Source organism: Solanum stenotomum, chromosome 1 (assembly GCF_019186545.1).
Source record: "Solanum stenotomum isolate F172 chromosome 1, ASM1918654v1, whole genome shotgun sequence".
Classification (NCBI taxonomy): Eukaryota; Viridiplantae; Streptophyta; class Magnoliopsida; order Solanales; family Solanaceae; genus Solanum; species Solanum stenotomum.
Genome location: NC_064282.1, coordinates 2,863,537 through 2,889,979, shown reverse-complemented (window position 1 = coordinate 2,889,979; position 26,443 = coordinate 2,863,537). Strand labels below are relative to the sequence as shown.

At 33.2% G+C, this 26,443-nt stretch overlaps 4 protein-coding genes and 1 long non-coding RNA gene across 6 annotated transcripts; 4 read left to right on the top strand and 1 right to left on the bottom strand.

Moving 5' to 3' along the window:
• Positions 1 to 115: 115 nt before the first annotated feature.
• Positions 116 to 847, top strand: LOC125847972 (B3 domain-containing protein REM19-like). Its single transcript, XM_049527745.1, has 3 exons — positions 116 to 215; positions 374 to 492; positions 575 to 847. The coding sequence occupies exons 1-3, from the start codon at positions 116 to 118 to the stop codon at positions 845 to 847; spliced, it is 492 nt and encodes a 163-aa protein (XP_049383702.1).
• A 1,969-nt stretch (positions 848 to 2,816) lies between these two features.
• On the top strand, positions 2,817 to 5,092 carry LOC125847917 (B3 domain-containing protein At5g60140-like). The gene is made up of 5 exons (XM_049527644.1): positions 2,817 to 2,870; positions 3,564 to 4,034; positions 4,086 to 4,167; positions 4,611 to 4,738; positions 4,826 to 5,092. The coding sequence occupies exons 1-5, from the start codon at positions 2,817 to 2,819 to the stop codon at positions 5,090 to 5,092; spliced, it is 1,002 nt and encodes a 333-aa protein (XP_049383601.1).
• LOC125865950 (B3 domain-containing protein At5g60140-like) lies at positions 3,558 to 24,936 on the top strand. The gene is made up of 4 exons (XM_049546223.1): positions 3,558 to 3,614; positions 23,339 to 23,894; positions 24,318 to 24,460; positions 24,546 to 24,936. Exons 2-4 carry the CDS (start codon positions 23,366 to 23,368, stop codon positions 24,822 to 24,824), a joined length of 951 nt encoding a protein of 316 aa, XP_049402180.1. The 5' UTR covers positions 3,558 to 3,614; positions 23,339 to 23,365; the 3' UTR covers positions 24,825 to 24,936.
• LOC125865959 (putative B3 domain-containing protein Os03g0621600) lies at positions 11,168 to 20,074 on the top strand. Of its 2 annotated transcripts, XM_049546235.1 has the most exons (5): positions 11,168 to 11,382; positions 11,919 to 12,049; positions 18,513 to 18,767; positions 18,930 to 19,057; positions 19,724 to 20,074. In XM_049546235.1, exons 2-5 carry the CDS (start codon positions 12,022 to 12,024, stop codon positions 19,922 to 19,924), a joined length of 612 nt encoding a protein of 203 aa, XP_049402192.1. In that variant the 5' UTR covers positions 11,168 to 11,382; positions 11,919 to 12,021; the 3' UTR covers positions 19,925 to 20,074. The 2 variants fall into 2 exon arrangements, with proteins under 2 accessions (XP_049402192.1, XP_049402200.1); XM_049546243.1 differs by lacking the exon at positions 18,513 to 18,767 and having other exon boundaries at positions 11,919 to 12,303.
• On the bottom strand, positions 20,179 to 26,443 carry LOC125866004 (uncharacterized). Its single transcript, XR_007446441.1, has 2 exons — positions 26,364 to 26,443; positions 20,179 to 20,388 (listed from the first exon to the last, which is right to left on the bottom strand). It is a non-coding gene; the product is annotated as an uncharacterized LOC125866004 (long non-coding RNA).

Sequence of the window (26,443 nt, the reverse complement as noted above, 5' to 3'; positions counted from 1 at the left end):
AAATAATCAACTAGAAAATGGGGAATATCTCGTGTTTAGGTACGATGGCGCTCTGCAATTCACAATAAGAATTTTCAGCAAGAATGGACTGGAGAGACAAATGAAGTCAACAAACATGGTTAAAAATAAACAAGCTTCAATAGATGGAGGCAGCAAGCGTAAAAGGCCAGAAAAATACCCTAAACAGACTTGTGCTAACGGTGAAAATGACACAGGTATGATGATTTAATCATACATTTCCAATTCTTCTAGCTGTTGTTGAAAGTTAGCATAAAATGGAGTAACAGTGATCAAATTTAGACTTTCAGCACCCGATTTTTCCCTTGCAGAAGCCGTATTTTAACATGTAATATACTATGTTGTGTTTCCTTAGAACATGAAACTCCAAGAAAAAGAGCTGCACTTGAGAAAGAAGAGGACCTTCTCACTCCAAATATTCCTCAATTTGTGAAATGTTTGAAATGCTACAATGTGAAAAAGTCTTGTTTCTTGGTAAGTGTTTTCTTGAAAACAAGTTTAAGATATGAAATGTGTAAAATTTATGTAAACCAAATAATTAATACTTCTAATGCAGTATGTTCCAAGATACTTCTGTAAACAACTTTCGACATCAGAAAATAAGACAACAGCAGTCCTCCGTAATTCAGAAGGAAAAGGGTGGAAAGTGAATTGTATAACACAAAAAGGATATCATGCTTTCTGTGGAGGATGGAAACAGTTTGTGAGTGATAACAAGCTTAAGGAAGGACAGGTCTGTGTTTTTCAGCTTGTCAATGCAAATGAACTAAAGGTTTCTGTTTTCAACGATCCTTCGGAATCTCTGCTGCACAAAGATGATAAATCTTAGTTTTGAACTGCTACAATTTGATGTCATTATGTTGGAATCTGAACTCTGTAGCTGCTTAACATGAACAACCTTGTTTTCCTTCATTTGCTTTTTTCTAGTTGTTGTTCCTTTATATGTTCACATGGTTATAGCCACATCAATGGTAGATTCACATGAAATCTATGTTCATGTTGATGATTTATGGTGTGAAGAAGACTGCTGAAATATTTTTTGTGTGAACAAGGTTGGTAAGGTGTTTCTGGTGTGAAGAAGATTGGTAAAATGATTTTTAGTGTGAATTTTGGCTTCATCATTCTGTAGGCTATTTGTAAACGTGACAGAAAACGATAAAATTGGTGATGGTAAAAGTTGTGTTGAAAGTGTGAACTTTTGTATGGAGCCAAAAGAGAGTTCACCTTAAGTCATGTGAAATTTTGCGAGGAGCCTAAAGACTTTTTTTTATGCTTGCAACAAAAAAAATAAGGGAGAATGTGCAAATATACCTTTTTCGTCAGACATCAGTTTTTATATTATACTATGAAAAATAAAATAAAACAGCAAAATATTGAAATTGATATTTTCGAGTACTTAAAAATATCAGAACGCCAAAAACTGCAATGCACTATGAGAACATCTTAAGATTCTTATAATCTTTCCTTCTCTTATATATATGCTTATGAGTAGAGTTGTCAATACAGGTTGACACATTCCATTCGGGCAAATTTATACAGGCTTTCAAATTTGATGGGTCAGGCCGGACTAGCCCATTTTTTGTGTCGGCCAGAAAATGGTTGGCCCAGCCCATAAGTACGTGAGCTACGGGCTTTGCCAGGTCAATCCTCTTTTCTTAAAAGTATATTTTTTAATTGAACAACTTTCACATATAGCAAATACAAAATTCATATTTGTATGTTATAGCAAAGTTTGCATAATTGTGCTCCATAACAAACATAAATATCTATATTACGCTATACATATACAAAAGAAAGCAGTTGTATAATCTGCTTTGGTATACATATACAAAAAGATCAATTGTATAAAGTGAGAGAGGCAAGTGAGCGAGCGAGATCTGGGAGAGGGGAGAGAGGGGAGCAAAAATATATGTATATATACAATTTTCTCTCGCTTTATACAAACACAAACACACTTTATACACTTGCGTTTGTATAAAAAACGAGAGAGGCGAGGGAGAGAACAAGAGTGGCGAACGAGATTCACCAGGAGAGAGGTGAAATAACAACAGTTTGCTATGAGGTACAATTAAATCAAACTATATTTATAGCATTTAATTTGAATTAATAGTTTGCTATTATATACAATTTTTCCTTTTTAATATTATCATAAATATCGACAAGACAATATTACATGGTGTTAGTGTTACTACTTGTTAATCAAATACACAAATAAAATTATTTTTATAATAACTATTAAGTTAGATTTCAAGTAAAAGTATAAATAGCTAAATAGAAATATTAACTTAATTGTTTTCCAATGATCATAATAAAACACAAAAACTATGACAATATTCTATATGCTATGGCCTATGTAGTGATTCCCTAAATATTTTAGGGAATTTTTATTTTATGTAGTACATATTTTATAAACATAATTTGTAATTAAATTGTAATATTTCAAACTTTAAACAAATTTTGAGTTTAGACTCTTATAATTTTTAATACCCTATTTTATTTTTATTTTTTAATTAATTTTTATTTGGCCCACGGGCTGGCCCTATTCATATTTCTCAAGCCCCACAAATCAGCAGGCTTATTCAGGTTGGATTAAAAAGCCCTTTTCTTAAATGGGCTAAAAATATTGTAGCTCAACCCTATTAAATCACGAGTTAGGTCAGGCCGGCCCAACGGGCCTAACCCATATTGACGGCTCTACTTATGAGTAATAACACTCCTTCAACATTAAAGCCGCTTATAGGGTTTAAGTTGTGCGGCGAATTCTTCCATTCTCTTATAGTTTGACGATAGAAGTGAATATGGAAAAGGGTTTCTTCAAGATTTTCAATCCTGAAACCAGTGCAAAACGAATGGTAAGTACACTTTCTCCTTGTAGTATTAGATTTTTGGGACTTTATTTCTTGATTTTTTTTCTTTTTCTTTTGGAAATGTGGGCAACAGATATGTAAATGTGAAGGCCTTGGTGAAATTTAGATCTGCAAAACTTAGAAATCATGATCTTTTACAATTGTTTAAAGTTAACTTTCCCTTTCATTAATTCATTTTCTATGTGGTCTTTTATAAGTATTTGATTTATGATTTTTGCTTGACTCAATTTTTTAATTTTTTTTTAAGAAACACTTTTTGAAGATTGGGCTATGAATAAGGGGAGGAAAATTTAAAAGATAAGAGATGTTTTTGTGTGATGCAAGTAATTATTATATTAGTACTTATATGTGTTGAATTTTCTAATTTTATACTGGCATTATGTATAATTAATTATTCAATCAATTGATGTCATAAAATTGTATATATCATTTTCAAATGATCATATCATGTGTGTTGATAGTAGTAACTTTGCAATAAAACTAAGAGAATGCCTTAGATTCTATTTTGTAGTTTCCCAAATACCCACATTCTTGAATATTTCCAACATCAAAAGTCCAAACTTTGAGTTTATTTAAAATATTTTTTCTTTCGATATTAGTTATTTTATGATATAATCGGTCGATTTAAAGAAATTAATGTTCTTTTTACCTTTTGTTCAAAAATAATTTTCTTCACAGAAAATTCCCACAGGTCATACAAACTACAAGAATGGAAAGTTACCTAGGAATGTTTTTCTTAGGGATCGGTTTAATAATATATGGCCTATGGGAGTGACCAGAATAGGAAGAGATTTGTATTTTCAATATGGATGGGAGAAATTTATTGAGGACAACACTCTAGAGTTTGGAGACTTTATAATATTTGATTATGATGGAAATGAAACATTTGACTTCAAATTACTTGGACTAACTGGATGTGTAAAAGAAGGAGCTAAATGTGAAAAGAAAGAGAAAGTGAATGTTGAACATCGAAAGCGTGTAGAGCTAAAAGAAAAGAATAGGACTAGAGATAATAATGATAGTTCATTTGATGATGATAATACTGATAATTACATGATAGAAGAAGAAGATAACGATAAAGTAGAGGTGGAAAAGGAAGAGAAAAAAGATGATGATGAGGAGGGGGCGGAGAAAGAAATTGAGGAGGAAGTGGAGGAGGGTAAAAATGATGAAACTGAGGAGGAAGTGGAGGAGGGGAAGGAGGATGAAACTGAGGAGGAAGAAGATGAAGAAGAGAATGGAACGACTAACACATTCAAGAAAAAGAGGTCAGGTTCAAAAGGTACATACAATTATTAAATATTTTATTCTACTCATCTTATTCATTTTATATGTAATTCAATTTTTTTATTGTTAGTATGTTGCTGCAAAAATGACGTATTTGAATATTTGGACATGATTTTATTGTCTTATAAATATCATGAAAAGTTTGAGACGGTAAGTTCTAAAGGATTTAATATAGGTTTGGCTGTTTGGTTCATTGACAAACTAGCCTAGGGGCACATTTTGTTAGTTTTTATTGACTATCGGAGAATAATATATTCAAATGTCATTTTGTAACACTTTTGGTATAATGCCGAAAGACTTTTTTTTTCCTTCATAAAGATCATGTTCAATAAAGTATCACCACATCAAATGAAACGAATGGAGTATTTGTGAGTATTCATGAGATTTCTATTTGTGAATCTGATCCTAACTTTTTTGATTTAGTTGGATGCCAAAAAGCCATTACTTGCAAGGTCAGGAATACGTTTGACCGATATGGTGCAGATATATTCAAAAGTGGACGCGCAACTCAGCCAAAAAATCCTTACTTTGTAGCAAAGATACTACCAAAAAGGAGAAATCAACTGGTAACTAAAGACTATAATTATATATTGATCTTGAGAATGAATTTATGCAACATTCTAATTTAACAAAGTCTTTGTTCCTGATTATAGTATGTTCCAATTGATGTGGTGAGAGACTACAAACTTGAACTCCCTCCAAGTATGACTATTCGCGACTCTGCTGGCAGAGAATTTGAGACAAGAGTCAATAATTGGAAAGACGGCAGAATATGGCTGATGGGCGGATGGCGCAGTATATGTAGGTGGAACCTAGTGGAGGAAAATGACAAGTGTATCTGTGAATTTGTGAGAGGAAAATGTGGTAAAATCTTGTTCTTACAAGTTCAAGTTCTCCGTGAAGGATCAAATTTACCATAGCATTTTAATTTTTATGGCCTTAAGTATTATTGTATGTTGACAAATTTTGAAGACTATAAATATTATTGTTTGTTGACGAATTTTCAAGACTATAATTATTGTTGTTTGTTGATGAAAAAATGAAGATTGTTTTAGTAAGTATTATTGTTCTTATAAAAGAATTGATGAAATTTTTATTTGATCTTACGCATCATACCATACTAAAAGTGGGAGCTCCAAAACTAAACTTTTAGTTTGATCTTACTGTTCTGCTATTTAGTTTGTTCGCTAAATTATATTAAGTGATTATGGTGAAATGATTGAGGTTAGGACCTGTATTAAAGTTTGTTTCTCATGTTTATTGAATTGCTATAAACATAATTAGCATATTTTTTTAATTTAGGGAAACTTTCAAAGTAGCAAATATTACGCCTTAAATAGGACTCTATTGCTATAGCTAGTTTGCTTAATTATGAATAATAACAAAATGTTAAGGGCGGAACGATACATACTCTTTTTTTTCTATCCTAGCAATTACTACATTGTTTCTTCTCTTTTTAAAGCATACATTCTTCTCTTCTTTCTTTTTTTTCTTCATATTTTTGTCTCTTTTGGCATATTGCTTTATATGATTTTTCTTTAATATAATTAAATCAATTTAGATACAAACGTAATGATAATATTTGGTAATATGATTATAATTCATGATATAATTTTTATGTTATTTTCATTTAATTCTAAAACATTATGCATGATAGTATTGTTATTTTATAAGAAATTACTGATAAATTTAATTAAGGACATTTTAGTAAATTTATAAATTACAATACAGTACGATACATTCAAATCCAAACAATTACATTTTATTAAACAACAACAAACAACACAATCTAGTCAAACATTGTATCTACAATACAATACAATACAATATAATATTGTACATTCTGAAACAATGAGTAACAAAGCGTAAAAAAATTGGGACAATGCTAACTTATTAAAGCCATGTATAAGAGAGAGAGGAGAGGCAAGAGAGGGGAAATGTTTGCTATAAAAATAATATATTGTTCTTTTTTTTTAATAATATTTTAAAGCTATAGCCTATTTTTCATAAATAAATTGTTAATTTTGACTAGTTTCATCATTTTTTTTTGGTTTATGGTTAACTAGTAAAATTACCCGTGCTTCGCGTGGAAATTTAATATCATGAAATTTATAAAATAATACTTATAACCTATCAATCATTAAAACTAAACAGCTATATTATCTTACATACAAGATTGCGTAGTAACAAACATTAATAATGTAAAGGAAAATGAAAATTATTACATCTTATCATTTATCCTTAATAACATAAGCATAAATTAATGACTGTAAAAATACATACCAGGATCTGTAACATAAGCAATGATGTCAGTGAGCCACTCAACATAAGCAAAATACACAAATATTTAATTGTGAAGAAGAAGAAGAAGAGGAGGTTCAGAATTTTAGTTGTTTTAAAATGAAGAGGAAATCCCTCTATTTATAGACAACAAAGGGTAGTGTAAACATGTTTATTGTGCCTTATCGGAAATGCTACAACTATTTGGAAAAGTTGTAACCCTTCGGAAAGGTCACAACCTTTCATAAAAGTCGTAACTCTTTATTAAAGTCGCAACTTTTCATAAAAGTCGCAATTTTTCATAAAAGTCACAATTTTTCATAAAAGTCGCAACTCTTCATTAAAGTTGCAATTTTTCATACAAGTCACAATTTTTCATAAATTTTACAACTTTTCATGAAAGGGAAAGACTAGTTTTGTAAATAAATAAATTAAAAGGGAATTCTGGTTTGTGATGTGGCCACGTAAGCGGGCCTAAAGTTCTCTTTTAATATATATATGATATGATTTATATATTCAATATTTACTAATCCAATATTCGAATTAAAGAGTGGTCAATTTCATTTTTTTAGAATGGTTATTTCGAAGATTCTCTAATTATTTTTTAGTAAGGATCTTTAATTCTTTAATTTCTCATATATTTAATTTCTTATTTAAAGAAAATATAAATATATAAGAGTATAAGGGGTCGTTTGGTGTGAGGGATAATACCAAATAGTCTCGGGATTAAATTATAGTACCGCTTATTTTGTTGTTTGGTTGGCAAGTTCGGGATAACTTATCCCGGGATTAATAATTAGTACCGGGATAAGTTATCCCTCTCCTGGGGTGGTATAGTAAACCCGGGATAAAATAGATAAATGACAAAAATGTCTCTTTCAACCCTTTTGTTATATCACTTTTTACATTAATGAAGGGCATTTTTGTAAACAAATAAATTGTTCTTAAAATTTATTATTTTGAATACAACAAATCAAACACTCAATAAAAAATAATCTCAACACAACTTATCTCATCATAACTAATTCCAATATAACTTATCCCAACATAACTTATCCAATCATAACTCATTTTCAAACCAAACGACCCCTTAATAAATCACAATTGTTTAAACCTTTAATAAGTAATTGAAATAAATAAAAAGTTAGCCAAAATTATTTTACCTAATTAATATAGCGGTGTTTTTTTAAAAAAGAAAATATATGGGAAAAGATATTTTAGAAAGCCGATGAGTTACCTATAAAAGGATGTAACACTGATATGTGAGGGCACTCTTCTTTTTCTGAATAGAGGAACAACAGATTGGCAACCGGAATCCGGCCATGACAACGGAATCCGGCCATGACGACGGTAAAAAGATTGAGCCATAGTACTGTACTACTCTAAAAAGATTAAGTCTGAGGATTTTTAGGTTACTACTTTTTCCTGTTTCTTGAATTGGTCATTCCTGGTTCTTGAGTTCTTGAATTAATGTTTTTCACTTAATGATAATTGTAATCCCTTTTTATGTTAAAGTTCGGTAAGATGTTCCTGGTTCTTGAATTTTTGAATTGAAGTTACCGGTTCTTTAATTCTTGAATTGATGTTCCTTCATTCGTCTTCGTCCCATTGTTTTTCCTTATTTGCTCACATGATTGTAGCAAGATCAATTTTAGGTTATATGCACATTGTAATTAAATTTTATTCTTTTTGAATTGACGTTCATGGTTTCTTGAATTGTTTTCTATTTAGGTTACTACTTTTTCATATTTATGTTCCTGATTCTTGAATTGATTTACCTGGTTATTGAATTCTTGAATTCATGTTCCTGGTTCTTGAATTAACTTGCCTGGTTATTGAATTCTTGAATTCATGTTCTGCATTTAATGATAATGTTCAATTGGTAATTTGTTTTTATGTAAAAGTTCGTGGAGATGTTCCTAGTTCTTGAATTCTTGAATTGAAGTTCCCAATTCATAAATTCTTGATTGAAGTTCCCGGTTCTTTAATTCTTGAATTGATGTTCCTTCATTCGTCTTCTTCCCATTGTTTTTCCTTAGTTGTTCACATGGTTGTGGCTAGATCAATTTTAGGTTATATACACATTGTAATTAGATTTTATTATTTTTGAATTGATGTTCCTGTTTCTTGAGGTTACTACTTTTTCATATTTATGTTCCTGGTTCTTGAATTGACTTACCTGGTTCTTGAATTCTTGAGTTGATGTTCCTGTTTCTTGAGGTTGCTACTTTTTCATATTTGTGTTCCTGGTTCTTGAATTGATGTTCTTACATTCGTCTTCTTCCCGTTGTTTTCCCTTATTCGTTCACATGGTGGTAGCCAGATCAATTTTTAGGTTTGTGAGAACTTACAACATAATGTTTGAAACAGATAAACTTCTGATGTACAAGGTTTCTCTTGTATGTTTCTAATTAAAATTATTATAGCTACACTACCATTGTGCCATAAGGCTAAATTTTAAGTATAAAAATTGATCTTGGTACTCCTTACTCATCAAAGATGGACAGAACTCATGTTTCGGAGTCCACATATTTGACCAAGACGCTACTGAGAGTTCAGCTAAGTCATCTGAACTTCCCTATTGAGCAAAAGACGTAAAATTGCATCCGGAAGGATTAAACTTTGGCGTTGCTATGAAACAAGATGCAGAACAAACAAATTACATGACAGACGATTGGTAAATGCAAGGAATTTAAACCTATTGGGCAGTAGCAGTTTAACTAAGTTATTCGGTGGCAAATTAGTCCGGCAAAGTATATGATTACTTCTGGACATTCTGCAGCGAAAACTGGGGGTGTGACTAATCCAAATAATACACAATAGGCAATTGAAAACTAAAAACTTCATTTCAATGAAAGTAAATATACAGAGACTCCAGATGCATTTGGACCAGTATCTTCAAATAATATCAATTGCAAGACCAGCTAGTTTGTTTTCCAACAAAATATTGTAAGTTTGAAAATTTATCTGCATCATATTGAGAGCTAATTTGATAAATTGCGGATACAAGGAAAACATTCACCGTCCAGTGATGGGAGAATCTGTAGAGCGTGGATGGTATGATCCTCGTAAAATAGGACAACCGAGTACTTCAGAAGCGAGCAGGGCCATTAAAGCTGCCAAAATGTTCATGCCAGTAAATCCTTACTTGCAGATTCTTGAAAAATATAACATTTACGGAATCGTATTCTGGTAAGCCTTTGTCCCTATACATTAATTAAACTGAATGTGTCATTTTTCTTCCGTAAACTGATTATGATGGTAACATGGAAATGAAACATTTAACTTAAAATTACTTGGAATAACTGGATGTGAAAAGAAAGGAGTTGGAGGTTCAAAATTGGCTTTGGAGGAGGAGGAAGAAAAAAATGAACATAAAAAATGACATCTTTGTATATCTCAACATGATCTAGTATAAATGTCATGAAATGTTTCAGACTGCAAGTCTTAAAGGGTTTTTAAAATGTTTGGTTGTTCGGTTCGCTGACAAAACGTGCCTAAGGGCAATTTTTGGGACTGGAGTCTAGTTTATTTGCATTCGAATGTTAAACCATTATCTGGTCTACTTCTTTTAGAACTGCTATGTTTGCTTGGAAAACTTGGAATGGCCATGACTTCACTTGCAAAACACTGAATTCTTTATGTTTTTCTCTGTTCATCCTATTTATGTGAATTAACTCTATCTCTAAAGATTTGGTGTTGAAGACATGTGCAACTGCTATTGTGATGACGGAAAAGCCTTACTGAAGATAGATAAAAGAGCAGTCTTTTTCAAAATGTTTCATCTTATAGTCACTAGTGCACTTGTAATATTCTGCTTCTGTTCATCATTTACAAGCATTTTAGTGAATCCCAGCTCATTTTCTTGCTGTTTTCTCTTCTTCTTTTGAATCTCTTAATTTGTAGAGAATCCTAGTCAATTTCTTAGGCATATATCAGAAGAATCATTTCATAAATCCACTCTAAAGTGTCTTTCTAGAGGCACTTGGAATGTGAAACTACAATGTGATGAATGGGGGCTTGCTTTTTTTTTTTTTTTTTATGACAAGGGAAACCCGCAACCGCTACCCTTTGGGTGAGCACAGGGTAAAACCCCTGCTCCTATGCAATAGCTCGCAAACCACATAGGAGAGGTAACCCTCACTAGGCAAGTCCGGTGCGACGAGCTAGACCCAGAAGGAAACCCCTTGCTTTCGCAAGCAAGGGGTTTCGAACTTGAGACCTCCAACATGGAAGTCCCAAGCCCAAACCACTGGGCCACCCCGAAGGGTGAAAGGGGGCTTGCTTATACACAAAGGTTGGAAGAAATTTCAGAATTATTACCAACTAGATTATGTGGAATTTCTCGTTTTTAGGTACGATGGCGCTGCTATTTACAGTAAGAATTTCAGCAAGAATGGACTTGAGAGAAGTATGAAGTCAACAACCATGGCAAAAAATCAACAAGCTTCAATATATGATGGGGGAAGGAAGCGAATAAGGCCAGCAAAATAACCTTACAGTTCTAAATTTCCTAGACGGACTCGTGTGGACGTCGAAAATGGCACATGTTTATGAGCAAAGTTGGTGGATCCATTATATCAGAATTCTATAGTGCAAAATTTATGAATGCAGTACTTAGCACTATGAGTGCCTCGGACATGGTGAGGGACATAATCGTCCATAGCTTGAAGTGCAGGGCTTGTGAATTCTCCTTAATCTCTCCCTCATACTCCAAAAGGCAATGGGTGGCATTCGGACAATGAGTTGAATTCAAAAGGATTTACCCCTTGGGTGGTTAAATGTGACGAAGAGCGGATAAGCTCAGCGGTGGATATGAAGAATGGTTCTGGGCTCCAACGTAAATCTTTCAGTTCTTGAGGATTCCCCGTAGACAAGTTTGGTAGTAGTTCCCAGTCAACAAGAGGATCCAGTTGGAGTGCCACCAGAGGTATCTCTTTCGTCTTCCCCTTTTTCTACTTCTTGTGAATGGGGTATCTTCATTGGAAATTTATTCTGCTGAAAACATGAAGGAAGACCAATAGACGTGCTTCAAGACATTTGAACTTAGGAATCGTGCCTTATCAAAGGACTGTAAGTGAATGTATATGACCTCATCTTTTTTCTGCATATTTGGATGTGTTACTTGTATCTGGTCTATTTCCGTTACAATTGATATGTTTGGTTGGAAAACTTTGAATGTGCATGACTTCACTTGCAAAACACTGAATTGCTTATGTTTTTCTCTGCTCATCCTATATATGTGAATTAAATCTAGCTTTCAAGATTTGGTGTTAAAGACAAGTGCAACTGCTATTGTGATATAGAAAAAACATTACTGACAGTCTTTGTCGAGAGGTTTCATCTTACAGTCACTAGTGAGTTCGTAATATTCTGCTTCTGTTCATCGTTTACTAGCTTATAAGTGAATCCCAGCTCATTTTCGTGCTGTTTTTTTACTTTTCTTTTGTCTCTCTTAATTTGTAGAGAATCCCAGACGATTTTCTTAGGCATATATCAGAATAATCACCTGATAGAGCCACTCTAAAGTGTCTTTCTGGAGGCACTTGGAATGTGAAACAACAATGTGATGGAAGAGGGCTTGCTTATACACAAAGGTTGGAGAAATTTCAGAAAAATAACCAACTACAAAATGGGGAATATCTCGTGTTTAGGTACGATGGCGCTCTGCAATTCACAATAAGAATTTTCAGCAAGAATGGACTGGAAAGACAAGTGAAGTCACCAAACATGGTAAAAAATCAACAAGCTTCAATATATGATGGAGGTAGCAAGCGTAAAAGGCTAGAAAAATACCCTTACACTTCAAAATTCCCTAAACAGACTCGTGCTTACTGTGAAAATGACACAGGTATGATGATTTAGCTCATACCTTTCCAATTCATCTAGCTGTTATTGAAAGTTAGCATAAAATGCAGTAATTGTGATCAAATTTAGACTTTCATCAACCGAAATTTCCTTTGCAGAAGACCTATTTTAACATGCGATGGACTAATGGACTACTATGTTGTGTTTCCTTAGAACATGCAACTCCAAGAAAAAGAACTGGACTTGATAAAGAAGAGGACCTTCTCACAGATCTCACACCAAATATTCCTGAATTTGTGAAATGCTTGAAAGGCTATAATGTGAAAAAGTCCTGTTTCCTGGTAAGTGTTTTCTTGAAGTTAAACAAGTTCATGCTTATTAGTTTCTGCAACCAATAAGCTATGAAATGTGTAAAATGTATGTAAACCAAATACTTCTAATGCAGTATGTTCCAAAATCCTTCTGTGAACAACTTCCGAAATCAGACAATAAGACAGCAGGTGTCCTCTGTAATTCAGAAGGAAAAAGGTGGAAAGTGAAATGTAAAACACAAAAAGGATATCACACTTTCTGTGAGGATGGTAACAGTTTGTGAGTGATAACAAGCTTAAGGAAGGACATGTCTGTTTTTCAGCTTGTCAATGCAAATGAACAGAAGGTTTCTGTTTTCTATAATCCTTCAGAATCTCTGTTGAAACTTGCCTGCACAAAGATGATAAATTCTTAGTTATGAACTGCTACAATTTGCTGTTATTATCTTGGAATTTGAACTTGAATGGTATGTTTCTGCACTGCTTTTATATCTGTTTGGAATATGTGTGCCTTCTGGTTGCTTTAAATGTTCTTTCTCTAACAGGATCTCTTGTCAATTGCCAATGTGGCTGAGCAACATGAAGTGTGGGATTTTCTAAGTGCCTCTTCCAAGTTATATATTTCTTGAAGTTCGTTAGGTCTTATACCATCATTTCATATATATCTAGGCTGTTTTAACCCTAACTGATATCTGATTTATTTCTATGAAGAACTACTTCTTTGGAAAATTTTCTTCAGTGATTTTTCCACCCAACATGTTTATTTTCTTTATTTATGTGATGAGTCTGCTGTTTCCATTGGATATTTTTACATCCATATACTCGTATACATGGAATGTGGTAAGGGTAGTGCTGTTGATGACTGCAATAATAAATCTCCATTTAAAGACCAGAATAACTTGTACCAAGTTTCTTCACATAGGATGCAGTGTGGGTATCTGATTCCAACTTCAGATAATGCTTAATTCTTGAAGTGAGTTGGGGAGTCTGCTTTGCTAAATTATAAAGCTAAAGTGTGAAACAGTATTGTACTATTAAATCACAATCTGAGGCGACACACTATATTACTTTTCTTCACATCATATAATCTGCAGTCATGAACTTTAAGTAGTATGTTTATTTAATTGTGTTATAATAGAGTTAAATTTTTAATTTACATATTGCTCCGTGTTGGAGAAGTACCATATGTATTATATTTGAAGTCCATAAATAGGCGTCTTGCATTCACTAAATTGTCAAGTTATCAATATGATTTTTTCTGTGTCATTCTCTCATGATATCTGAGCCTATCTTTGTAGGTTTTTCTCGCACTGGTAAGTCCATATTCAAATACATGAGGGAACACTAGAGGTGGTTACACATGTGGAAGGTTGTTTAGTTATATAAAAGTGGTTTATAAGGTCTTTGACAACTTTATTTTTGTCTTAAGGTTTGCTCAAACCTTCACATGGTATCTGAACTCCTACGATCTTGATAGACCTCAACAGGGCAGTTCTTATGCCGGTTTTCGGCCTAAGTTCCGTTTTTTTTTCATAATTTTCATCTTCTTGTCCTTTCTTGGCACCACCACTTCTTTCAAGGAAAAAATAAAATAAGGTGGAGGATGGATTATGTTCAAGGCTATTGACTAGGAAAAATTATTGTCTGTTCTTGGCAGGGATTTAGGTGACTAAATGTTAAAATGTTCAGCAATGAATCCTTTGTGGTGCATCAATGCATAAGAAGCCTTAATGTCACATTCAATCAGTCAGCACTCAGCTAAATGAATAACTACGAATGATGATTGTTTTTTTTTTCTCTTATTATACTTTTACGTCTTCCTCTGGTTGCATAAGAATGAACTTAATAAGTGAGTTACCTGGAATAGGGTAGTTACTTTATTTGATATGTTCTGATTAAACTCATTCTTTGTGACAGTTAACATGGATGATATGCCGCGTCAATTTAAAGGCGTTTTTGATGGCTTGATGCGTAAAGTTTTTGGCTCTCCTTTATCTTCTTCTTATGAACCTACTTTCTCTACTTCAGGCAGAAATTTGTTTTGGAATGTGGAGGAAATACATAAACTGGCTTTAACACAAAGCAACTCTGAGTCAGTTAATAGCTTCTCTGACAATGATAATGATGATAAAGATGGAAGCCATGGGGATGAGGAAGTAGGACCTAGTTCAGAAGACAATGGGCGGCATTCGGACAATGAGTTGAATTCAAAAGGATTTACCCCTTGGGTGGTTAAACATGACGAAGAGCTGATAAGCTCAGCGGTGGACTTGAAAAATGGTTCTGGGCTCCAAACTGAATCTTTCAGTTCTGGAGGATTCCCCGGAGACAAGTTTGGTAGTAGTTCCCAGTCAACAAGATGATCCAGTTGGAGTGCCACCAGAGTTATGTCTTTCTTCTTCCCCTTTTTCTACTTCTTGTGAATGGGGTATCTTCATTGGAAATTTATTCTGCTGAAAACATGAAGGAAGACCAATAGATTTGAACCTAGGAATCGTGTCTTATCAGATGGCTGCAAGTGAATATATGACCTCATCTTTTTTCTGCATATTTGGATGTGTTTCTTGTATCGTGGAGTCGATTAATATGCTTTATTAAGGTTCATAGTAGGTGAGATAAAATCAGTCTGGTCTAATCTCATGTCTGGAATGCTCCCAGTTGGATTACTTATACAGTAGGACCCGAGGATAATTTTCCCTTCAGTTATGGGGCAACGAGAGTGTGTTAAAGCGATTTCAGTTTTAGCATGCGAGATATTTACAAGTTAGGTTCTTGTCAGCCTTCTGATCAAATGATATCTAATGTAATTTATCTGAAATATTTCAGTAGGGATGGCACTGGGGTTGGTTGAGTCTTAACCTGCTAAAATTTCAACCTGCCCCACCCCACCCCACATAGCTTTTTTTTCCTACCTTCAACCCACTCGCCCCACCCTGCCCTATTTTAGTTTCTGTCATTTTTTTCTTCATTTTGTTACTTTGTTAAAATGGACATGTTTATAATTTGATTATTTTTACAAATGGAGACTTTATATTGCTTTATCAAAAGTCCAATGCTACTGTAACTAAAATAATAGATCCAAAAATTTCTGAATGACATAAATAGTTCTCCATTAGGTTCATTAGTATTTACTATTTAGTAATATAGTTTTGCTGACCAGTCTAAACTATATGACTCTTTTTACGTATTGTATGACATGCTTCACTAGAAAAATATAAGATAACGATAGAAAGAAAGATACAAAGTTATCCTCTATCTCTAGATCAACTTGAATAGTCAAATAATTCTTCTATTTTGAAAATAAATTAAGAAAACTATCTTTAGAATAAACATATTGCTTGTAATTAATAGGTGATTTTAATCTGTAGCAGCTCAATGATTCTTCAATAAATTGAGTAAGAAAATCAAAAATGATTTTGAAATAGAAAAGTGAAAAGAAGCAGTTACAGATTAGAGATAGCAGTGAAGCGAAATATTTTTTTAGATAAACAAAGCTAAAATGAAGGTAAGAATTAATACACTTCCATTTCCTTGATCAGATTATGGATTAAATATACTTTTTGTCTTTCTCAATGAGTGTTTATGCCCAGCAATCAGATTAAGAATTCCCATTTGTAGATTTGCTTTTTTCCGTTCTGTTTGTTCTTGCTTCTGATTGATAGACTCTAGGTTTATAGTTTCCAGCTAAGTTGCTGCCCCCGTATCATATTCTCCAAAAGTTGGTTGACATTTTTGAAGAGTCTGAGCAACATAGGTTTCAGTGAGCGGAGTCTTATGCCACCTTATCCATCTGTTGCAAGCTCAAGATGAATAAGTCTGGAAATTTACTCTTCAAGTCCTCTTCCCCAATTCATAGTACATTCCAAAAACTTGCCTTTTCCCCATTACCAATTTTGTACTTCAGTTTGTTATTGAAAGAGACCCACAATCTTCTAATTGTTTTCCACATAGAGCATCCAAAGGTATTAGGTATCAGTCACCTCCTCAGTAATCAAGCTATTCTGGAGCCCATATTTTGTGAAATGAATTTTCTCCATAGTGCCATATCTTCACAAAAAAATCTCCATAACCATTTCTTCAGTTAACTTTCATTCTGTGTACTTATTTTCTTTATGCCCAGCCCAACATGTTGTTTGCTAAGGGTTACCAAAAGAGACATTTGATGGAATGACAACAGCATTCCTCTTTTCTGAGTAGAGGAAAAGAGATTGGCCAACCGGAATCCAGTGTGATTGTTGAACACTCCGTCAACTTGCAAGTTCTTTCTGAATAGCACTGACTACTCCCAAGTTCCACCCCCTTTGCCCTCGATCAGAGGATTTAAGTTATTTTTTTACTGGTTACTACTTTTTCTTGGTTCTTGAATTGACGTTCCTGGTTCTTGAATTCTTAAATTGATGTTCTGCACTTAATGATAATGTTTAATTGGTCATTCCCTTTAGCGGTAAAAGTTAATGTTCAATTTGTCATTCCCTTTTGCAGAAATAGTTCGGGGAGCGAGGAGGAGATTTATATCTGAAATCCCATCTTAGAGATGATCTTTCATTTGTCTTCTTCCTGCTGTTTTTCCATATTTGTACACATTGTTTTAGCCAGACTAAATTTTAAGTATAAAAATTAATCTAGGTACTTTTTACACATCAAATATGGACAGAACTTGTGTTTCAGAGTCCACATATTTGACTAAGCCGCTACTCAGAGTTCAGCCAAGTCATCTGAACTTCCCTATGGAGCAAAAAGATGTAAAATTGCATCTGGAAGGATTAAGCTTTGGCATTGCTATGAAACAAGATGCAAAACAAACAAATTACATGACAGACGGTTATTAAATGCGAAGAATTTAAACCCCTCGGGCAATAACAGTTTAACTAAGTCACTTGGTGGCAAATTAGTTCGGCAAAGTATGAAAACCTCGTGTACATTCTACAGTGGAAACTGGAATGACTAATCCAAATAATACCCAATAGGGAATTGAAAACAACATATTTCATTTCAATGAAAGTAAGCATACAGTCTAATAGATGCATTTGGACCAGTATCTTCAAATAAAACCAATTGCAAGACCAGCTAGTTTGTTTATCCAACAAAATATTGTAAGTTTGAAAATTTATCTGCACCGTATTGAGAGCTAATTTGATAAATTGCAGATACACAAGGAAATCATTCACCGTCCAGCTATGGGAGAATCTGTAGAGTGTGGATGCTCATGGTATGATCATCGCTAAAGAGGACAACCGAGTTGGAGGTTCAAAATTGGCTGTGGAGGAGGAAGAAAAAAATGAACATTAAAAATGACATCTTTGCATATCTCAACATGATCTTGTAGTCATATAAATGTCATGAAATGTTTAAGACTACAAGTTCTGAAAGGTTTTGAAAAAGTTTGGTTGTTCGGTTTGCTGACAAAACGAGCCTTAGGGCAATTTTTGGGACTGAAGTCTAGTTTAATTACATTTGAATGTCAAGCCATTATCTGGTCAACTTCTGTGACAATTGCTAAGTTTGGTTGGAAAACCTTGAATGACCATGACTTCACTTGCAAAACACTGAACTGTTTATGTTTTTCTCTGTTCATCCTATATATATGAATTAAATCTAGCTTAGATTTGGTGTTAAAGACAAGTGCAACTGCTAATGTGATATGGAAAAAGCCTTACTGAAGATACATAAAAGAGCAGTCTTTGTCGAGAGGTTTCATCCTACAGTCACTAGTGAGCTGGTAATATTCTGCTTCTGTTCATCATTTACAAGCTTATGAGTGAATCCCAGCTCATTTTCATCTTCTTTTGACTCTCTTAATTTGTAGCGAATCCCAGCCGATTTTCTTAGGAATATATATCAGAAGAATCACCTGATAAAGCCACGATAAAGTGTCCTTCTGGAGGCACTTGGAATGTGAAACTATAATGTGATGGAAGAGGGCTTGTGCTTATACACAAAGGTTGGAAGAAATTTCAGAAAAATAGCCAACTACAAAATGGGGAATATCTCGTGTTTAGGTACGATGGCAGTCTGCAATTCACAATAAGAATTTTCAGCAAGAACGGACTGGAAAGACAAGTGAAGTCAACAAACATGGTCAAAAATCAACAAGCTTCAATATATGATGAAGGCAGCAAGCGTAGAAGGCCAGAAAAATACCCTTACACTTCAAAATTCCCTAAACAGACTCTTGCTAACGGTGAAAATGACACAGGTATGATGATTTAACTCATACCTTTCCAATTCATCTAGCTGTTGTTGAAAGTTAGCATAAAATGCAGTAATAGTGATCAAATTTAGACTTTCATCAACCGAAATTTCCTTTGCAGAAGACCTATCTTAACATGTGATGGACTACTATGTTGTGTTTCCTTAGAACATGCAACTCCAAGAAAAAGAGCTGCACTTGAGAAAGAAGAGGACCTTCTCACAGATCTTACTCCAAATATTCCTCAATTTGTGAAATGCTTGAAAGGCTACAATGTGAAAAAGTCTTGTTTCCTGGTAAGTGTTTTCTTGAAGTAAAACAAGTTCATGCTTATAAGTTTATGTGACCAGTAAGCTATGAAATGTGTAAAATGTATGTAAACCAAATACTTAATACTTCTAATGCAGTATGTTCCAAAACCCTTCTGTGAACAACTTTCAAAATCAGACAATAAGACAACAGTTGTCCTCCGTAATTCAGAAGGAAAAAGGTGGAAAGTGAATTGTATAACACAAAATGGATATCACGCTCTCTGTGGAGGATGGAAACAGTTTGTGAGTGATAATAAGGATAAGGAAGGATGTTTTTCAGCTTGTCAATGCAAATGAACTGAAGGTTTCTGTTTTCGATCATCCTTCAGAATCTCTGTTGAAACTTGCTGCACAAAGATGATAAATTCTTAGTTTTGAACTGCTACAATTTTATATTATTTTGGAATTTGAACTCTGTAGCTGCTGAATGGACAACCTTGTTTTCATTTTCGTTTTTCTGTATCTGAGTAATTAGAGTTGTTTAACTTCTGTATGTTACAGCTGAAATGAAGCTTACAATACNAAAAGTCTTGTTTCCTGGTAAGTGTTTTCTTGAAGTAAAACAAGTTCATGCTTATTAGTTTATGTGACCAGTAAGCTATGAAATGTCTAAAATGTATGTAAACCAAATACTTAATACTTCTAATGCAGTATGTTCCAAAATCCTTCTGTGAACAACTTTCAAAATCAGACAATAAGACAACAGTTATCCTCCGTAATTCAGAAGGAAAAAGGTGGAAAGTGAATTGTATAACACAAAATGGATATCACGCTCTCTGTGGAGGATGGAAACAGTTTGTGAGTGATAATAAGGATAAGGAAGGATGTTTTTCAGCTTGTCAATGCAAATGAACTGAAGGTTTCTGTTTTCGATCATCCTTCAGAATCTCTGTTGAAACTTGCTGCACAAAGATGATAAATTCTTAGTTTTGAACTGCTACAATTTTATATTATTTTGGAATTTGAACTCTGTAGCTGCTGAATGGACAACCTTGTTTTCATTTTCGTTTTTCTGTATCTGAGTAATTAGAGTTGTTTAACTTCTGTATGTTACAGCTGAAATGAAGCTTACAATACTTGCCAATAGCTTACAATTAGAGATGTAGTAATGTTGATTATATTTGAAGAGGATGCACAAAATGTCTAGAAAACTTTTCCAGAGAACAGATTCACCTAGAGTTATCTGGTGCAAATACCAATAAATGTATTTAAATTGTCTTATAGTCGGTGGTGGATGTACCATATAGTCTACGGTTTCATCTGAACCCAAAAGTGTAATGGTTGCAAAATCCGTATCTCGAATGGTGGCTCCGTCCCTGAAGCGGATCCCAAATTAAGAGTCAGAAGCCAATGGGTGCAGCACATAAGAAACCTCTATAATACTTCATAATTAGTAGTAGAACATTTCAATTTGCATACATAAGTGAAACAATGATCCCACATATGAAAATTCATGCACTGTGTGATGTTTGTACATAACTTATTATTATGAGTCATAGTTATTTAACTGTATCACCTGGTTTTTGAATTGATGTTCTGCGCTTAAGGGAACTGATGATATTCAGTTGGTCATCCCATTTTTGCTTGATTCACTTTTGCAAATGAAGAGAAAAGTTTGGGAGCCAGTAGGAGATTTACATCATGAAATTCAAGATTTTTTTTAGCTTCCCATATCTTGTTGTGGTTCCTTATTTGTTCATATGGTTATAGCGGGAAAATGATCAAAAATACCCCTCAACTTTCATTTATCCTTATCGTTAAAGTTATTGTTACCCCTGCCGTTGCTATACTTATCATTCAATTGAAATTGAGTAATTTTATTTCATTTGGGGCTTTCCATCCAATTGAGGGGTATGGATGATAAGTAGAGTAACGACAAGGGTAAGAACAACTCTACTTTAACAGTAAGGGTAAAGTCAGCAAATAATGAAAGTTGAAGGATATTTTTTACCATTTTCCCTTATAGCTGGTTTTATTACGGGACAGCTCATAATGGTCATCTCAATCTATTATGCCAGATCAATGGTAGGTTCACACGAAATCTATGTTGTTATTTCTATGTGTATCTAGATACATCTGTCAACAAATCTATCTTAATGTTGATGATTTCTGATGTGAAGAAGACTGGTAAAATATTTTTTTATGTAAACGAGGCTGGCAAGGTGATGTCTGATGTGAAGAAGACTGGTAAAATGATTTTTGGTGTGAATTTTGGCTTCACCATTCTATCGATTATTGATAAACATGACAGAAAACGATAATTGTTGGCGGCAAAAGTTGTGCTGAAAGTGTGAACTTTTGCATAGAGCCATAAAAGAGTTTACTAAGTCATGAACTTTTGCATGGAGCTTAAAGACATTTTTATGCTTGCAACAATAAAAGAAAGGAGAATGTGCAAATATACCGTAAAATTTTGTGATTTAGTGTTGATATATCCTCGTGAAAAATGTGGCCAACTCATTTGTAATCATGCTATTACATAAATGGCATAAATATACCTTTTTGGTCTAACATCAATTTATATATCGGAAAAGGTCAAAATTGCCCCTAAACTACGCGAAATAGACCACTTATACCCTCCATTATATTTTAGGATCAAAAATACCCCCGCCGTTATCCCAGGAGACCACAAATACCCTCAAGAGTTAACACCCCAACTTTTTAGTGACGTGGCAAGCCACATGGGACTAATCCCTCCACCTAAGCATTGCCAACTAAGATTCACTACAAAAGAACTTGACCTTTAGTGGCGACAAAGTCGCCACAAATTCCCAAAATATTGCCACTAAAGGTTATGAGTGATTTTTAGTGGTGACTAAGGCTCCAACAACCATTCGCTAGTAAAACCTTTTTTTTCAACAAAAAAATATGATAATTAATTTTTGATTGCAACCTAATTTTCTAAAATAAATAACTTGCAATATCAATATTAAAAACATACAATATTATTACGAAAAATCATCAAAATTACTTCTCGATTCAAATCTCCTACTATATAATGCATCATTGTACATTTTATACATTTACATATGACATAAAAACAAAACATATAGTGTCTTCAAACTCCCACTTAATCGATATCATTTTTTATTTTTTAAAAACAATGAAGAAAAAAACACAAAATTAGAATTTAATGTTAAAAACTTTTAGTGACGGTTTTCTGGCTTTTGTGGCGACTGTTGTTGCCGCTAAAGGTCTAGTTCTTTTGTAGTGAATCCTAGTTGACAATGCTAGGTGGAAGGATTAGTCCCACGTGGCTTGCCACGCCAATAAAAATTTGGGGTGTTAACTCTTGAGGGTATTTGTGGTCTCTTAGGATAACAGCAGAGGCATTTTTTATCCCAAAATGTAACGAAGGGTATAAGTGGTCTATTTCACATAGTTCAGGGGCAATTTTTACTCTTTTTCGTTTATATATATGTATACACGCTTATGAGTAATGACACTTCTTCTACATTAAAGCCGCTTCTAGGGTTTAGGTTGTGTGGCGAGTTATTCTATTCTCTTATTGCTTGACAACAAAAGTGAACATGGAAAAGAGTTTTTTCAAGGTTTTCAATCCTCAAACTAGTGCAAAACGGATGGTAAATACACTTTCTCCTTGTGGTAATAGATTTTTGGGACTTTGTTTCTTGAATTTTTTTCTTCTTCTTTTGAAAATGTGGGCAACGGATATGAAAAGGTGAAAGGCCTTGGTGAAATTTAGATCTGCAAATACAAGTAGATGATTTAATTTTTTTGCTTAACTCCATTTTTTTAATTTTATTTTTTTTAAAGTAACACTTTTTGAAGATTGGGCTATGAATAAGGGGAGGAAAATTTAAAAGACTAGAGATGCTTTTGTGTGATGCAAGTAATTATTATATTAGTATTTTATATGTTGAATTTTCCAATTTTATACAAGTATTATGTATAATGGATTATTCAATCAATTGATATCATAAAATTGCATATATCATTTTCAAATGACAAACGATCATATTATGTGTGTTGATGGTAGTACTTTGCAATAACACTATGAGAATGTCTTAGATTCTATTTTGTAGTTTCTCAAATAGTTACATTCTTAAATATTGTAACATCAAAAAGTTCAAACTTTGAGTTTATTTAAATTACTTTTTCTTCTCATATTTGTTGCTTTTTATGATATGATAAATCTGATTTAAAGAAATTATGTTTTTACCTTTTTTTCAAAAATATTATTTTTTCTTCACAGAAAATTCCCACAGCATATACAAACTACAGAATGGAAAGTTACCTAGGAAGGTTTTCCTTAGGAATCGGTTTAATAATATGTGGCCTATAAGAGTGATCAAAATAGAAAAAGATTTGTATTTTCTGAATGGATGGGAGAAATTTATTGAGGACAACAGTCTAGAGTTTGGAGACTTTATAATATTCGATTATGATGGAAATGAAATATTTAACATAAAATTACTTGGAATAAATGAATGCATAAAGAATGGAGCTAAATGTGACAATAAGGAGGAAGAAGTGAATGTTGAACATCGAAAGAGTATAGAACCAAAAGAAAAAAACAAGACTAGAGATAACAACAATAGCTCATTTGATGATGATAGTACTGATAACTACATGGTAGAAGAAGAAGATAATGACGAAGAAGAGGTGGAAAAGGAAGAGGAAGAAGATAATGAACAAAAAGGGGAGGAGAAAGAAACTGAGGAGGAGGTGGATGAAGGGAAAGAGGATGAAACAGAGGAGGAAGTGGTGGAGAGGAAGGAGAATGAAACTAAGGAGGAAAAAGATGAAGAAGAGAATGAAATGACTGACACATTCAAGAAAAAGATGTCAGGTTCAAAAGGTAAATACAGTTAAATCTTTAGATCTAATTATCTGTTTGATTTGATATGTAATTCAATTCTTTTAATGTTAGTACATTGCTGTAAAAATAACGTATTTGTATATTTGGACATGATTTTGTGGTCTTATAAATATCATGAAATGTTTAAGTCTATAAGTTTTAAAAGATTTAAAATAGGTTTGGTTTTTTGTTTCGTTAACGAAACGAGCTTAGGGGAATATTTTGTTAGGTTTTATTGAATACTAGAGAAGAATATACTCAAATATCATTTTCTAACACTTTTGGTATAATGCCAAAAGTCTTCTTTTTTTCATAAAGTTCATGTTCAATAAAGTATCACCACGTAAAATGAAACAGATGGAGTATTTGTGAGTTTTCATGAGATTTCTATTAGTGAACTTGATCTTAATTTTCTTGATTCAGATGGATGCCGAAAAGCTATTACTTGCAAGGTGAGGAATGTGCATGACAAATATGGTGTAGATATATTCAGAAGTCGACGCGCAACTCAGCCAAAAAATCCTTACTTTGTAGCAAAGATACGAGCAAAAATGAGAAATCAACTGGTAACTGAAAGCTATAATTATATATTGATCTAGAGAATAATTTTATGTAACATTCTAATTTAACAGTCTTTGTTCATAATTATAGTATGTTCCAATTGATGTGGTGAGAGACTACGAACTTAAACTCCCTCCAACCATGATCATTCGCAACTCTGTTGGCAGAGAGTTTGAGACAAAAGTCAATAATTGGAGCAATGGAACAATATGGCTAGTAGGCGGATGGCGCAATTTATGTAGGTGGAATCTTGTGGAAAAAGATGACAGGTGTATTTGTGAATTTGTGAGAGAAAAATGCGGCAAAATCCTTTACTTTCAAGTTCAAGTTCTCTATGAAGGATCAAATTCTCATCACAACAATAAATAAGAGAAATAGTTTATTACTATTTCATAGCATTTTAATTTTTATGGCCTTAAGTATTATTATGTGTTGACAGATTTTGATGACTATAAGCATTGTTGTTTGTTGACAAATTTTGAAGACTATAAATATTGTTGTTAGTTGAAAAAAAGAAGGTTGCTTTAGTTAGTATTATTGTTCTAAGAAAAAGAATTGAGAATGTTTTATTTGATCTTACTCATCATATTATACTAAAAGTGGGAGCTTCAAAATTAATGTTTTAGTTTGATCTTACTCTGCTATTTAGTTTGTTCGCTAAATTATATTAAGTGATTATTGGTGAAATGTTAGGTGAGGTTAGGACTTGTATTAAAGTATGCTTCTTATATTTATTGAATTGCTATAAACATAATTAGCATAAGGAAACTTTCAAAAATAGCAAATATTAAGCCTTAAATAGGACTTTATAGTTATAGTTTGCTTAATTATGAATAATAACAAAATGTTAGGGGAGGAGGATGAGAAAGGTGAGCAAGATCTAGGACAGAGAGGAGAAAGCGTATTTTTCCACGAATTTTGGAGAAAAAATACAAATACAAACTGATTTTGTATGGAAATGAATACATATTAAAAGGAGAGAGACGAGCGAGATCGAGATAGGAAGGAGAGAGGCGAGCGAGATTGAGAGAGGAAGGAGAGAGGCAAGCGAGGTCCAGAGAGGGTGGAGAGAGAATTGTATTTTACATTGTATTCTATATTTATTTTGTATCAATTATATTCCAAATACAATAAATTGTATTTTGTATCAATTGCACTCCAAATATAACAAATTGTATTTTGTATTTATTTTGCATTGTATTCTTTTGGGATAATTTCAAAGACCACCCCTCACGAATAGAAGATTCACCAACAACCTAAACCCTATAAGTGTCTTTAATGTTGAAGGAGTGTCATTATTCCTAAGCGTGTGTATATATATATATATATATATATAAATTGATGTAAGACGAAAACTGTATATTTGTGCCATTTATGTAATAGCATGGTTATAAATGAGTCTGCCATATTTTTAATGAGGATATATCAACACTAAATCACAAAATTTTAGGGTATATTTGCACATTCTCCTTTCTTTTTTTGTTGCAAGCGTAAAAGTCTTTAGGCTCCATGCAAAAGTCCATATGACTTAGTAAACTCTTTTTTGGCTCCATGCAAAAGTTCACACTTTCTGCAAAATTTTTGCCACCAACAATTTTATCGTTTTCTCTCACGTTTATCAATAGCCGATAGAATGATGAAGCCAAAGTTCACACCAAAAATCATTTTACCAGTTTTCTTCACACCATAAATCACCTTGCAAGCCTCGTTCACATAAAAAAATAGTTTACCAGTCTAGAAATCATCAATATGAACATAGATTTGTTGACAAATGTGGATACACACGGAAATAACATACTGCATTAGAAGTATTAAGTATTTGGTTTACATACATTTTACACATTTCGTAGCTTACTGGTGACAGAAACTAATAAGCATGAACTTGTTTTACTTCAAGAAAACACTTACCAGGAAGCAGGACTTTTTCACATTATTGCCTTTCAAGCATTTCACAAATTGAGGAATATTTGGAGTGAGATCTGTGAGAA